The sequence below is a fragment of the Idiotropiscis lumnitzeri genome, chromosome 6, assembly GCF_059441095.1.
Source record: "Idiotropiscis lumnitzeri isolate Australia: NSW breed Sydney's pygmy pipehorse chromosome 6, RoL_Ilum_1.0, whole genome shotgun sequence".
Lineage (NCBI taxonomy): Eukaryota > Metazoa > Chordata > Actinopteri > Syngnathiformes > Syngnathidae > Idiotropiscis > Idiotropiscis lumnitzeri.
The window spans coordinates 17,439,952-17,455,248 of NC_142396.1; the positions used below are offsets into that span (position 1 = coordinate 17,439,952).

Genomic DNA, 15,297 nt, shown 5'->3' on the forward strand with positions numbered 1-15,297 from the left:
AACTTTGACTTCCCATTAAATCATGTGTTCCTAGTGAAACTCATTGTAATGTGAATACTACCGGTGCTGTCATGTCCAGAAATTGAACAGTTTGTATTTTTTTGACAAGATTACAACACCTCCAAATTTAGAATTTGTAGTTCTCTTGTCTTGTGTGAGAATAAACGAAAGAACGTCTGCGAGGTGTTCGGATTTGTGACTATTGATTATTCAATTTAAAGACAACAAAACAGCACAAATCAAACCCAAGCATGTGTTTATTAACTAATTGAGTTTATTTACAGAACTGAAATGTATGCAGATGATCGTTTTCCTTAACATTCTCAGAACAGGAAAAACGATCCTCTCCAGATGATCAAAAATAATACATTTACATTTAACTTGGCTCTGTGGCCACAAATGTTGTCAGTTGTCAAATCGCACACCGACCTAAATTGGAGGAGACTGGCCATGCCACACCCCAGCGTCACATATGCCGTCCCAATCTGGATTTATTATTAAATAAGGTGAAAGTTCAAATGGAACCCTTGCTTGGCGGTCCAAATGCCATTGAGAGGAAGGTCATACACAACTGAGTCTTGTAGTGTCAGAATGACAATACACAAGAAGAAAAAAGGCTGAGTGGAATTTAGTATGACTGCATGTACTAAGAAGAAAAATACAATATACGAGGACTAGATATTGTCAAATCAGCAAAACAAAAAAGGCTTAAACTAAGTCAAGGTCCAGAATGTCCATTCTAACAGCACTGACACGCACATAACAGAATTTCCAGCGAGAAGTGGTTAAAAAGTCATGGTGGTGTATGTGATTTGTAAAAGCAAAAGGCTCAGTTTTGACTTTCAGTCCTGTTATGTGTGAGTTAAATGAGAGCTATTTTGTTTTTTTGTTTGGCCAGCCCAACACCGGATCGCCATGTGGGCGTCACACTACACTACAGGCGGTAAATATTAGTAGTTGTTAGTTGCTTTTAATCAACAGTGATAAAGGAACACAAAGTTAAAATAAACCTAAAAATTCACCATACTGGCCACAATGAGACCCTCTTTCCTCACCCAATCCCACTGCTGTCTCCTCCTTGTAACCCCCCCTACCCCAGCAAAGATGTGGGACGCAAGTTTCTCCCTCTTGAAAAGCTTAAAAAAGCAGCAGTTGACAGACTATTGACGTACAAAGAAAGCCAAGGTGAGCAGACCTAAACCTCCGAGCAAACAGTAGTGAGTTATTTAGGACAAAGACAGAGTCGTTTTACTAGAATGCATTCACTAATCGCCAGCAGTTTTTCCCTTTTCATTAAATTCATGTTTATTTATAGCATATGTGTGCACGTGTTCGTGTGTGTGTTGAATTTGACCGTGTCCTTCAAAAGCAAATAAAGGAGGTATTGGCAGAACATGAGGACTTGTGTTCACACTTGACTTCCGTGTGTGTCTTCACTTGAGATGCTGCTCGTCGCTTCATTTGTTTACGGCATAAAGTCTGGTCCATGTCTTGGCTAAGGAGAGGTTTAGAGGAGAACACAGTATTAAAGGTCAACAACAACATTTTCAAAAAAAGGATTATTTATGCTGCAAATTATGTCCATTTTTTGATCAAATTAATGTTAAGGGATAATGTGAAGTGAGTTGGTCATTACTGTATTAAGCAATGGCAATTCCTTCATCATGCACAGCCTTTTCAGATCAAGTTATAAAGCACTTATACACTATAAGTGTCATAAAGTACAAAGTGTAATCTGTGAGGCTATTTTTATTTTTGGGGAGCTCGGGAAAACAACTTTGACTCAGCCCCCTTACATTAATACAGTTTTATTAGCTACAATGTGTTAGCTTGCTTGCGCCTGAATTTTAATGCTAGATGCAAATCCAACCTTTAGTTTGTGCTTGAAATTCGTGGTCACTGCTTTGCACATACACAGAACAATGTGAGGAAAATATTTCCAATCTATAAAAAGGAATGAAATGTGTAATTGATTGCAATTCACTGTCTAACATGGAGAGGAGTACTGCAGTTTAAATGCAAGAGGTTGGACATTCTCTTTCAATCAGACCCTCCTAATTCTGAAATGGTGGTTGCACCCATGGTTTGAGCCGTCTCACTGACTATGCGACCGCACAATGACTATTAGAGCTTCAAGTCGACTAATCGACAATTACGTGTTTTGCCAATAACAACATAAATGACTCGCAAAAATCAACAGGTGAGAAGGATGGTGTGTCCACGCCGAAAAGTGCAAGATGGATGGATGAGAGATCCTCTCGGGGAACGCACTTAACTCCTGTTTCCAAGCTAGTATTGAGCAAAATGGCGATGCCTAATTCTGACGGAATTTGCTATTGATTCCACCTCACACACTGGAACAAATAAATAAATGTAGTCTGAATTGATGAAAAGAAAAAAAAAAGTCCATGTCAAGTGTTTACTGTTGCATGATTTGGAACAGCGTGGCAATGTGTGATGGAAATCGTTATACCTTTCATCAAGGTGGGCAACTAAATGTCCAAAGGGGCCATGTGAGAAAATGGAATGGTTACAGAGTATCTATTTTTCTATATTTTTAAAGTGTGCCGGCATTATGAGCATGAACCAACTGAGTCATAATAGTTTGGACTCAAATGTTTTGATCATCAAGGATTCATTTAAAACCAGCGGGACGGTCTTACCGGTCTCTATAGCTTCAGCTTCATTTGTCTTCCACTTCTCTGCAACATCATTTGCTAAGGGATCGTCAGGATTTGGTGCACTTAGTAATGCCTGGATTGACAACAGCACTGTGCGAATCTGCAGAGCTGGTGACCATTTATCTGGAATAAGCATTGAAGAAACACAACACAGGAAAGAGGAGGCTAAGACAATGAAAATGGACACCCGGAAAGACGGGCAGACAACATGGCGCAAATTTCTATAAGGGGCAAGCAACAGGTGGAGTGACTTACCTTTCAGAATGTCTAGACATATTCTTCCCAGCTTGTCTACATTGGGATGATATATTTTAGTCATGAAGCGGACTTTAGGTGCAGCCATCGGATATTCCTCTGGTAAAAAGAGTTCTAGTTTAAATGTACCCCCCTCAAAAGGTGAGTCCTGCGGTCCAGAAATGACCACGTGAAAGTAGCGAGCGTTGCTCTCATCTGGCTCTGCCTGGATACCTGGCACAGGCTCTGCAAACAAGCGCTGAGTTTCCTGGCAAATCAAAACAAAATGAAGCACAATCATCAATACCAAACGGTCGCAGTCAACACTGGTGTGTTTTTACCATTACAATTAAAGTAGTAAAGACCACACGAAGAGGACAGATTACGCAGTAGGAGGCAAACCACCGCCAAGCCTGTGCAATGATGCTGGGCTCAGGAAGTGGTACCTTGGCAGCTAGTTTGACAATCAAGTCAATGGGGGCATGTAATACTGTAAGGAAGTCAACTGAAGAGAGGAACTGATAAATACAAGCATATAGTGCAGACAGGCTACCCCAAAAAATTCAGATCCTCTCGTCGTGGTCATTGTAAATTGGAGCAGTTGCAGAATCTTACCGCAGCCCTGAAAATTCCTACATGTACCTTTGGCTTAACTAGCAACAACACTATTTTGTTTTTAGGGGGTTTTGAAAAGCTCCATCAGAGACAATGTTGTCAAACGTATCCATCACAGTAGCATGTATGCAAAGTCGGTAGGTGGCGAGGGCACTACCACCATGCACATCAACTGCTTATCCTGCTCCAAACCGTTCTTTGAATGCCCTTCACTGATCCAACGTGTGATGAGATTGTTGCTATGACACTGTTCCTTTCAACAACACTTGGTACACAGACACATTTTACTTACACCAACAACTCTCGTACATAATTTTTAGCATCCCTGGCTCCCTTCAATGGTGCTATATGAATACAAGTTATTAATGCAATTATTATTGACACTACTTGGGCACTTTTTCTTGTATATGGGGAGAGATTTATGTCAATATTATTCACACCAATACAATCCCGAGCTTTTCACATGTTTTTCAGATCCACATATATATGTGCGATTTTCAAGTGTTTTTACAGGTAGTTTTAGTTTTTTTAAAGTGTTTTTATTTTATTTCATTAACAAAGATTTTTTTATTTTAATGTTCGTTATTTTGTTAGGTTTCATTCACAATAATAAACGCGCTTCGCAACTTTAAAACTGTGAATACATATCTCCCTCATCTTTTTATCATGTTTATTTTATCTTCTTTTATTGTTCTATTTTCATGCCTAGGGACCTGCTAATTTGGGACCAAGGGTGTCCTATTTCATGCTACATCACGAGGAAATGTGTTGGTACAACAATAAAAAAATTCTTGAGTCATTGAAATTTCAACTTTAGATAAAACTTCAAAGAACAACCAGAAAAAAAATTCCATTCATTATCCAAACTGCTTCTCCGCACGAGGGTCACGAATGTCACGAAGGTGCTGGAGCCTATCCCAGCAGACTCAGTGAAGAAGGCAATGTACATCCTGAATTGGTTTCCAACTAAGTGCAGGGGACACACAGAAAGCATATATTCTTGCAAAATAAAAAAAATAATATACTATAAACAACTGTAAACCAATACCATATGTTCATGCTGTGTACGCGGAGGCCTCTTGGGGGCAGCGTGGTGTCGCACATGCATGGAGTACACAATGACAGCGAAATAAGAAATGTAGAAGAAGATGGATTCAAGTGATATTTTAAAAGCAAAGCGGGCCTTGTATTTAAAAATCCAATGTGTGCAATTATTTTGTGAGTTTAGTTTTACAGTAAACACCAACTGGAATGTCATTAATCAACTTAAAGCATGCTCAAGAAGAGCAGACTCATACCGTATGCTCGTCACAGGTTTGCTTCGCTAGCAGAATGGTGCATTCAAGCTACTTTCACAATCTGTGCCGTTTAGTACATTCATTGTTTTTCATTGATTAGTTTCTTTTTTAAACATTTGTGATTAGTTTAAACTTTGATTAATTGCCCATCCTTAACAATAATTCTGGCGCCACTTGATGAGTGTTTAGATCCGGAGCTTGACTCCAGTGCCAGTGTATAAAAATATTTGTTTGGTTTTTATTTAGTTACTTACTTTAAATATATGATTGTAAGTTTTAACCCAAGTAAGGTAACCTCAACAATTGTGTGCGAGTCAATGCCTATGATGTGTTGTTGCTTGACAGAGAACACAATTAAGGGTGGCTAAGAATGGGCAGAACAGAGAGATGAGTCTTTTTATTTTCACTTCCTATAATATGATAGGTTTAATTACCAAACTTGGAGCTGCAAAAAAAAAAAAAAGTTCTAAAAACACTAGTGAGTAGAGGTAGTGGACTCTAAGAGGTGAACATCATTGTGTCTGCCTCTGCGTCTAGTGCTAGGAATGAAGACTGTGCAGTATGCCTTGGTCTTTTGGAGGTGACATTGAGCCTCCATGCCACAGGAGACCATTATTGTACTTCTACACCCAACAGCCACTGCAGCAACGTTACTTACTCCCTACTAGCAACCAAAGCAAAGTGACAGAATATAAAACCTTTACAGTTTTATGCAATCAAATGCATGTGATAGTATGAACCAATCATTACCAATCCTGAGAAAACTTAGTCTGCAGCTTCATGTTATGTCCATCATATCTGACAATTACAGAACCCTGATAATGGAATAAATGCAAAGGAATCGTAAACAGCCACCAAACTTGTTTTTGACAGGCTTCTCCTGAATGCAGCTTTGAGTGAAATTCCTGAAATGTTTTAGATAACCCACAGACAAAACCGTGCAGTGAAAACACAGACAAGAGGGGCTCCCAGTACCAGTCTCACGCGCCAAAGGCTCAAGGGCTCCAATCTTCCTACCTTTTCCCACCAATATTAGTCTGTTGCAGGCTTAGTCACTCACCTGTATCGCTTACATCTTTCCATTCCCATTAGGTTTTCTTCTCTACATGGCTACCTCCCACTCCACACATCGTGGAAACATTTTGAGTGCAAAAAAAATTAATTGCCTTCTTTTCTGTGGGTTGAATTATATTGGTACCTCTAAAGACGAACACCATCACATCAAAACAATCTTACAATTTGTTCCAGAGTCTAGAGCAGCGGTGTCAAACTCATTTTTGTGGATGGGCCAGATCATACTTATGGTTTCCCTCAGAGGGCCGTTATGACGTTACCGCGTACCGAAACAAACTGATGGGTTAGCGAGTTTTGAAATCAGAAGCCAGGAAGTAATTGTTTGTTCAACAATTTATTTTAAAGGGGGGGGGGGCTATGGCTAACAAATGAACGACAATATCTCAGATCTCAATGTTGTTAAAAGTGAAATAAATGTGTTAGAAACAGGAAGTTGACACACATGATTTCCCCTTTGCGGGCCACATAAAATCAGGTCGCGGGCCAGATTTGGCCCCCGGGCCTTGAGTTTGACACCTGTGGTCTAGAGCGTCAGTCATAGTCATAAATCTTTGTTTATCTGACAGTAGGGCAGGATGATTTATCTAAATTTAATCGTGAGATTGACTTTTATGGATCTTAAAAACAATCTTAGAGAAACAATTCCTGTACAGAACAGAGTAGTTGTGAAAGTAACCAAGAATGCACCATGTTTTTTGCAGAACAAGCATGTAATTCTTCTGTCCCTTGACATGCTTAAAGCTGTTTAATCACAACCACTTGGAGTTTACTGTAAAACTAAATAATAAAAATAATTGCACACATTGTATATTTAAATAGAAACATGCTTCGTTTTCAAAACCCCACTAGCGCTAATGTTAAAGCTGTATTGTATTTTTTTGACATTGTACTCAAATGCACACTACCACTCTCAGGATAAAACCTTTGTAAGTTCCACTTGTTTAGATCGACTTTACACCAACAGAGAACTCACAAGCAGAGAGGACTGGGAGCAAAAAAAAAAGATATAGAAAGCTTTCAGGATAAAACCAATAACAGCACCAAAGTCTTGACAGAGCTTTGAATCTCTTCTGTGGCTTGTTCACGTTCATCGCTTATCAATATCTTTCATTCTGAAAAAGTGTCACAAAAAAAAGAAACACAGGGAACAGCAAAACACATGCACAGTATTTCTTTCTTTCTTTGATGTTGGCTGAAAAAAAGTTGAGTGAGGTGCACTAATGGCTCGTAAGATACGATGATGTGATGTCGCCCGTTACGACAGTTTGATGCCTAAAACTAAAAAGTCATGCAAACAACTGTGCCATGGTAAAAATGTGTCCATTTTAATTTATAGGACCCATATTAGGGCTGAATGATTTATCGCTTTGCAACAGCAAGGAGCTGCACAATGTAGATCCACCTCCCCGGGCCGTGATGACAAAGTACAACTAACAAATAGCGTTTTGACCAAGGAGGCGAACTTGGTGTCGCTAAGCATGCCAAGTGCAGAGTTAGGAAAGACGCAAAATAATTGCTGAGATCTACAGTAGACTTTTCACAGAAGTCTGTCAAGAACTGAGTTAAGGTGAAGAGCCAGTAGCTATGAACAGAAAATTAGTATTTCAATTAATACGCAGCCAGACATAAAGTAAGACGGCTACATTAGCAATTTAGCACAACACCTGAACAAGCTAATGGCTGACCATGATGAAGCGCTCAATGTCAGAAGTATATTAAATATTAATAATACCAGCAATGTTATTGGCACTATTTTGCAGCACAGAATACTCAGTTTAGACTTTATCTGCGCAATAAAAAAAAATCTTAAACAATTTAGCTTTGCTAAGGGACAACGTTTATTTTATTCATTGCATAAAATAAAAAGCAGCCATGTATTGTTTACATGTAAAAGCAAAATGTGATTGGAAGGCTTAAATGTTCAGACCCTTTTTAACCAGAAATATTTCCCTTTCCACAATTAAATAATCCAATTAGAAATACAACATCATGATCTTTACACTTTTACTCTCACCTTTACTTTGCAGACCAAAACATTAAAATAATATATGAATTGCCGGCCATATTGCTAAACCCACAGTCTCTGAGGTAGTAAATCTCTGGCAAAAATATAGGAAGAATGTTGACATATAATCTTACATTCATGAATTAAGAACATGTACATCAAGTAAAAATTGTAAAATATGTTTGGGTTGAAAAATATATTTTATAGGGAGTCAACGTCAGCTTTATTCATGAGATTTTGACGGCACAGGATAAATAAAAAAAAATCACAGGAACAAGTGGAAGCGGGATTATGGCAATGGAAAAAAAAAAGTTGTATTTTTCTTACTCACTAACAATAAGCCAAAATGACTAGAGCTGGATGGGAGGGGATTTTTGTTTTTTTTAAACTATGATCCGAGACTAGGATGGGATTTTTTTTTCTGTTGGAGTGGTATGGGATTGAAAATCCACTCCCATGTCACCCTCTAGTTCAGAGTGTAGGGCTGCCAAAATTAGTCGATCCAAAGCGTCGATAATTAATTGAAGTAGTAGACAAGTCCTTTAATCGTGTTTGTATTCATTTATCTGGTGCATTGCTTTTCTCTTGCAACAGCCTCCACTCACGCTTTCCCCGCTGTCTGTATACCCGTCTATGGCGCAGAGGCGCCGTAATGTAAATTGCATAAAGGTTAAATAAAATCAAAATTAAAAACCAATGCAAGTCTTTATTTTAGTTTTCTCCAGCACCGTGCATTTTCCTAATTTACTACCGTACTCTAATTTCACCGCCTCGTACATTTGAAAAAAGGCTTAGGGCACAAGAAGAGTGACATTTGTTTTCAAGTATTTCTTTATGTATTCATGCCACAATTTACATATATTACTCTACTAATCGGGTCTACTGTTGGTGCTTAGTCGACTACCAAAATAATCGTTAGTGGCAGCCCTAGTTCAACCAGTTGAATGCCAAAGCCACCTAAAAAGAAACACATCCATTATCCGATTACAAGTTTTGCTAATTTCTAGCGTATCCTGGGGGTCTTTTATGACAGCCGGGTCGGGTCATACAACATTCTGCGGTCTGTAAATGTTTTGTTAATACAGTTCTACCATGTGTTATGAGTTTCAACAGACCACTGTCGGTCATTGTCATTCTTACTCTTTTTTATTTGACTGTTGTATATTTATGGTGCAGAAATGTTTTTCATTCAAATGTTCATTGTAATGATGACATTTATAGATTGCAAACAGCAGACAATAAAGTAGTTTGCACTGTGGCACAAGAGTACTTTATCATGCAGCACAACAAGGGATGCTCAATAATGGTTTTCATTTGATTGTTTGGTAGTTATAACGTAGTATTTGTTAAATATTGACTGGAATGACTTTTCGACTGCAGTTAGCACATGTGAGTGAGGATAGAATTCCACATTTCTGGACCACATTAATGAGATGTCACTGCCACTGAGAAGGAAAACCATTGTAAACCAACATCTGTGCAAGCATAAATTATTTGGTTTTGTTAGTCAGTTAATATGTTTAATAGAGTTGTTGAACCATCAAAGTGGTTGTAAATATCCGATAATATTTCAAACCTCAGGACTGGCTTGTGATTATGGTTACTGTGCACCTTGCTGTGTGGAGTAATGCGTGCTTTAAAATCACCACTTGATATGTCAATAAAGGGCAGCACAGCACTCGAATTGCAGTGTAAAATGCAAACAAACTTCGACTCAATGCGGTAAAATGTGTGCGATTACGTAGATGTCCTTCAAAGGTGCTGCCATATCGCCGTTTAGATAAGTAAAACGGACAGTATTTGAGTAGCAATGGCTTTGGCTGACTTATGTTGCTCTCTTGTGGTTTTGAACCATATAATACTGACCTCCACTGGTAACCAGCTTATATGAAGTGATTCAATTACATTTGGATTCTTTCAATGACACGGTGGAATAGTGTGGTTCAGCCTGATCCTCTGGGTTTGATTCTTATGTTAGGCCTGGCTGGAGGATATCTTCACTAAAATGTACAACGCCCCAAGTCAGAAGGACGGATGATTACAATAAATTGTGAATTCATATTTGTGTCAAAGATAAGGGAAGATTGCCCCGCATAGCAAGGTATAGCCGCGATTGGGTGCTGGTGGTGTCAAGAATGGGAAAGTGCTTTAATAAGGAGACCCAAGGTGAGCTAATTTCTCAAACATGTAACGCGTTTCGTAAATATTATTTGTCATTCATTGAATTCTCACCAATTATATACAGAGAAGAACGCACAGCATAGTTTTCACTTAATAATATCAAACATTGATAAGAGTTTGGGTTCGGAATGATCAACTTTTACCCCCCATTCTAATTCTCGGTTAAAAGAGGCCTTGCAGAATACAAACTGGAACAGGGCGCTAACACTTAATTTTTAAAGTTTTATTCTCAAATATGACATTATTACACGCCGAGCACAAGCGTTCACCGATTGCCTCATAGCAAGAATTACTTTCATTTTAACACGTAAATGTGCACTAAAAGGCCGCACACTCAAATAAATTATACGAAAGATAGCCAACGTATAAACGCGTCCTTTCCATTTGAGTGGGAACCACTATATTGTGGAGAAGGGGAAAAACTATCGGCGTGGCGAGTTTTTTCATTTTTAAATGCACAACGACGCCAGACATGGTTAGCATGCTTAGCTTCGTTAGCCTGATTAGCAAGGTAGACCGTCAGTCCCTGAAGCGTTCGACTCGCAGATAGAAACGAGAACCTACACTTCATCGTGTTTCTAACTATACGCGCGAGCAAACATGATTAGCACAACAGCTCACATTATAACCACAACTTTTGACTACTATCCGCAAGGGAAGAAAACGGAAGTCACTTCGGACAACCAACGGTGTCGCGGTGGATGCTAGCTAGCACAAAAAGCCCACAGTCGATATTTTGGGCGAGTGGGCCCAATATGTTGAGCAAATGCCTCAACAATAAAAGGTTCCAGAGACTAATTTTTAATAGTGACGAGGTTACCTTTATAATCCTGCGAGGCAGTCCTGTCATCTTGTCTTAAATGCGAGCTTTAGCTCAGTCAGTGCCTCCTCTCGTTGACAGCACACGCACACACCTACGACTTCCGGGTTCTCTGCGTCATGACCACAGATGGAAGCACTTGCAGCAAACCATCTGTTGTACACACCAACAACCTGTCTTGTTTAATATCTTAAAGACAAACCTGGTGACTTTATCAAAAAATAACGTTAACATCACCTTGTAGAATATGACTTGAGTAAAAGAGCAAAAGTATCCAACATGCTGTACTTAAGTACCAAAGGCGATTAAATGCATTTAACTGTTGTCAGTAAAATGCTATTTTTGTTGTTGTTGTTTTGTCATCTTTTTCTATTAAAGCCACAAGTAATTAGTGAAGATGTTTGGCATCTCTGTGTCCATAGGTGGATGGGGAAAGGGGAGGTCACAGACAAGCTGCACAGTACGCATGCACTATTGCTCCTGCAAAATAAAATTAATTCACAAAAACATTGCACTTTTTTGATGGTCTCGTGCGTTGCTATTTTACAATTTTGTTTCTGTCAAACTCTGAGTTTGTGAATCGATAAACCAAAATAAATAATGCATATTTGAAATGTTGTCATGAGTTGTTTTTTTTAAATCAGTAGCTACAGGTGAAATATGTTGCATGACGTGATGCCTCAATTCTCGTTCAGTAAAACTAAATACCAAATAATTCTTTATCTTAGCAACATATTAGCAAGAGGCTAATACATAACCAATGGGCAGTCACTCACATCATTCAAATGTGTATTAATTACTGTCAACATTCCCACTTAGTATGGATATTTGACATTTACATCTGTCAATGGCAGTGAAAAAAGATTGATCGCTTGTCTGATGGACCACGATCGCTTCCATCTATATTTTTATTTATTTAGAGAAATGAATTCAAAATAAATATGAATAAATATAGAAGGACTCTTGATGATTTAAAATCACAGTGGGCCAGTTTAAAGAATGTCACAAGCCATATGTGGCTTGCGTGCCACACTTTTCCCACCCCTGACATAAGTCCTCTCTTGTTTCTTCACAGATTGTGAGATTTCACTATTACTCACCGATTTGCCACTGCCATTAAGTTCTCATTGGTGCAGGTCAGCCTTGGAACAGTTTTGGAAAATATTATATTCTTTGCAGGAAAACTAGAGATGAATAAATGCCCCAACAATTGCATTATTTTATTTTTTTTAATCATTCAATCATTTCTGCCTTAGCACAAAAGCAAATCTCTCTCTGGGCTCGTTCCACCACAGCAAGTTTTAGACAAAACAAATGTTGAATTTGACTTGCAGGCAAATAGGGCGACATAATATAATCCTTCAATTTGACCTTTTTTATGCTCTCAAGGCTAAAGATTGGAGGACGGTGTGGAGCTCCTCCTCTTGACAAATGCATGCAGACAAAAGGATCAGCCGTTTGCACTTTTGGCCTGGGATGAGAACTTATTGCAACAATCAGCAGTTGACCAACAATCCCCTCTTTGGAACATTATTTTTTGTTTGATTGTTTGTTTACAGATCAGAAGATGATGGGAAATCATTGTTTAACAGGTGAGTTTCATATATATATATATATTTTTTTGCCATTCACCCCAATTACCTGACAGGGCAGATGTATTGTATACACAGAGATCAGCGAAATTCTGTCTCTTAAAAATAGTTGCCTTCTCGATATTAGCATATGATATTTTTTATTATTATGGCATTATTAGATGTTATGTGAGTGTGAACACCCATCTCAGTCCATTATTGACTTTTTTTTAGGCTAGCATAAAGAAAATATTACTAGGTTGAGGTTTTTCCATGGTGTTAGTTAATTTTTATCCCTTTCTTTTCTCCTTTTTTGTTCAGACGTAAATCATATTGAACCACTAGTAAATGTTGTTGGTGTTTTGATTGTTGAACCATTTTAAAACTCAAATCTTGCTCCTATTCAACCTCTACTGTTTGCGACAAAGTGTGTGTTATATGACTTCAGTGATTTCTTTCCATTTCAAGGGAACTGAGGGAAAGCCAGGTGAAATTTCCAAGCCTTCAATAGCCACTCCTATTTGTGGTATCATAGGGTCAAAAGGCTTCAACTTTTGCCATGTAAAAATCACATTTTAGTGATTTTAAGATACTCTTTGAACTTTTGTCGAAACATTCTGACAAACCAGCTCTGTATGTATGTCCTTGGTAAGAAACCCTGATTTTAATTTTTTATACTTGTTATATGATATACATACAGTACAACCCAATATGTCAATGAAAACGTCACGTTTTTTTTTTTTTTTTTTTTTTTTAAAGGTTAATTTGTATTATACTTAATGGTCATTCCATTCCACCCCACCTCACCAAACTCTCCTAAAAATGTCCATTGTTCACCTCACACAGGAGTAGATGAAGCAGAACTTAATCGAGTCCCCTGTGTTCACAGAGAGCACAGACAGTATCAGCAGATTATGGAGGGGCTTCTGCTCATCCACCAATTCAATCAGTTTGCAGTGTTGCTTTTTATAAATGACATTAGGTTGCAATGTTGTTGACCGATCGGTCACACAAAGCTCAACACTGGCGGCATGTCACAACTCAACCACACGGGGACAATTCTTTAACCGAAACTTTGTGTCTTTGTCTTTTCCTTTTCAGGTGAATGGAGCCCACAATTTTATCTTGCAGCTTTACTGATCGTGATCACCAGCTGCGGCCCAGCCTCGCCGCTGCATGCCCCTCCAGTGACCACAGGTCTCCGCTCATCTTTCTCTGCTACACGCACCAGCAGCATAGTTGGGGGCAAGCAGAGTGTTGTTACATTTAACAAACTCTTGGTCAACATCGGAAGAGATTTCAATCCAGACACTGGTTACTTTCGTTGCCGCCTCCCAGGAATGTATTACTTCTCCTTCTCAATGGGGAAATATCCAAATAAAATACTCTCTGTCATTCTGGTGAAGAACGGGCAGGAGGTGCAGGCCATGGCATATGATGACTACCGCAAGAAGGGCAGGAAAGTTCAAAGCCAAAGCATAATGATGGAATTGGTGGAAATGGACACAGTGTGGTTGATGTTGCAGCAGAACTCTCAGTATGCTTTGTACAGCAACGCCGGCCCTTACGTCAGTTTCTCAGGTTACCTCGTCTATCCTGACACCACTTCAAGCCGCTACATCAGCAACCACCTGACTCCTCACTCAAACTGTCCCCCTCAACCTGACTCTCCTGTCAGGCATCTGCCATTCGAGCAGCCCAGATCAGCCTTCTCTGTGGCACGGACATCCACATTTATAGGTCAGAGTCGCAAGCAGCAGCACAAGTTACCTCTGACCTTTGACGTGGAATTTGTCAACATCGGGGGCCATTTCAACAAATCCTCAGGCAGGTTCACCTGCCGCTTCCCGGGGGCTTACTATTTTGCGTTTACAGTGGGGAAACATCCGCGTAAGGCTGTTTCAGTGAAGCTGATGACTGGGGAGGGAGTGGTACAGGCCATGGTGTTTGACGACGACGCGTCCAAGAGACGAGAGATGCAGAGTCAGAGCTTGATGCTGTCCCTTCGCCAGGGTGACACTGTGTGGCTGTACAGTCAGGACGATAATCGTTACGCTGTGTACAGCAACCAGGGGCGATACACCACCTTCTCAGGCTTCTTGGTGTATCCAGAAGCCATCCCAGGCACACACAAATAAGGACAGAACGTAAATGTAACTGTAAATGCCACCATCACTGTTTTTTTGTTTTTTTAATTTTTTTCGAAAAAAAGTATCTACCTACAAATAGCTAAAGTGTTTCTTTTCATTCGCCATATCTATAAACTTTTGTCATTCCAGTGGTTGAATGAGGTGCAGATATTTCCACGAGGTGGTGCTGTGACACAATTATCAGATATCTTGACACGTTCTTAAAAAGGCAAAGTACATGGAGCCATGAGAAGTTTTGGGTAAAAGAGAGTCAGGGCGCCATTCATGTAAATATTGTATAGTGATCTTGTGAATTAGGGAACACGTGGGACTTTTATTTGTTGAGTTGTTTCTGTATTATTTTTTTTTTGATAGAGATATGTTTACATTTTGTATGTATTTATTGCAAGATTAAACATATGTATTAAAAATTGAGAAGTGACTCTCAACTTTGCCATTTTTTGACAATACGATATGGTACATTATATAGAGTTGAGCTGAACTGATTTTGTCAACTGTAAGAAATTTAATTTGAACCTGCTATGTAATTTCATTGAACAGTACGAGTTTTAAGATGCGGTACATTTAAAAATATTGTGCAGCTGCTATTCCACTGTAAAAGAAAATCCATTCCATCATATAACCACATCAAATATTAAAATACCATTGAGTTGTCATAAACTACAAGA

General features: G+C 39.0%; 2 protein-coding genes across 2 annotated transcripts; one reads left to right on the top strand and one right to left on the bottom strand.

Moving 5' to 3' along the window:
- Positions 1 to 239: 239 nt before the first annotated feature.
- ube2na (ubiquitin-conjugating enzyme E2Na) lies at positions 240 to 11,061 on the bottom strand. The gene is made up of 4 exons (XM_088298026.1): positions 10,909 to 11,061; positions 2,937 to 3,183; positions 2,664 to 2,804; positions 240 to 1,495 (listed from the first exon to the last, which is right to left on the bottom strand). The coding sequence occupies exons 1-4, from the start codon at positions 10,936 to 10,938 to the stop codon at positions 1,458 to 1,460; spliced, it is 456 nt and encodes a 151-aa protein (XP_088154152.1). The 5' UTR covers positions 10,939 to 11,061; the 3' UTR covers positions 240 to 1,457.
- Positions 11,062 to 12,355: 1,294 nt separating this feature from the next.
- c1qtnf13 (C1q and TNF related 13) lies at positions 12,356 to 15,050 on the top strand. Its single transcript, XM_088298019.1, has 2 exons — positions 12,356 to 12,500; positions 13,581 to 15,050. Exons 1-2 carry the CDS (start codon positions 12,476 to 12,478, stop codon positions 14,615 to 14,617), a joined length of 1,062 nt encoding a protein of 353 aa, XP_088154145.1. The 5' UTR covers positions 12,356 to 12,475; the 3' UTR covers positions 14,618 to 15,050.
- Positions 15,051 to 15,297: the final 247 nt, after the last annotated feature.

What these genes read in the sequence shown, in the direction of transcription:
- c1qtnf13 (XM_088298019.1), top strand. Translation starts at nt 12,476, where the DNA reads ATGATGGGAAATCATTGTTTAACAG. An exon ending in GGGAAATCATTGTTTAACAG is followed by an intron (nt 12,501 to 13,580) that starts GTGAGTTTCATA and finishes TTTCCTTTTCAG; the next exon opens with GTGAATGGAGCCCACAATTT.
- ube2na (XM_088298026.1), bottom strand. Translation starts at nt 10,938, where the DNA reads ATGACAGGACTGCCTCGCAGGATTATAAAG. An exon ending in TGCCTCGCAGGATTATAAAG is followed by an intron (nt 3,184 to 10,908) that starts GTAACCTCGTCA and finishes TTGATTTGCCAG; the next exon opens with GAAACTCAGCGCTTGTTTGC. An exon ending in AGCTGAAGCTATAGAGACCG is followed by an intron (nt 1,496 to 2,663) that starts GTAAGACCGTCC and finishes ACCTCTCCTTAG; the next exon opens with CCAAGACATGGACCAGACTT.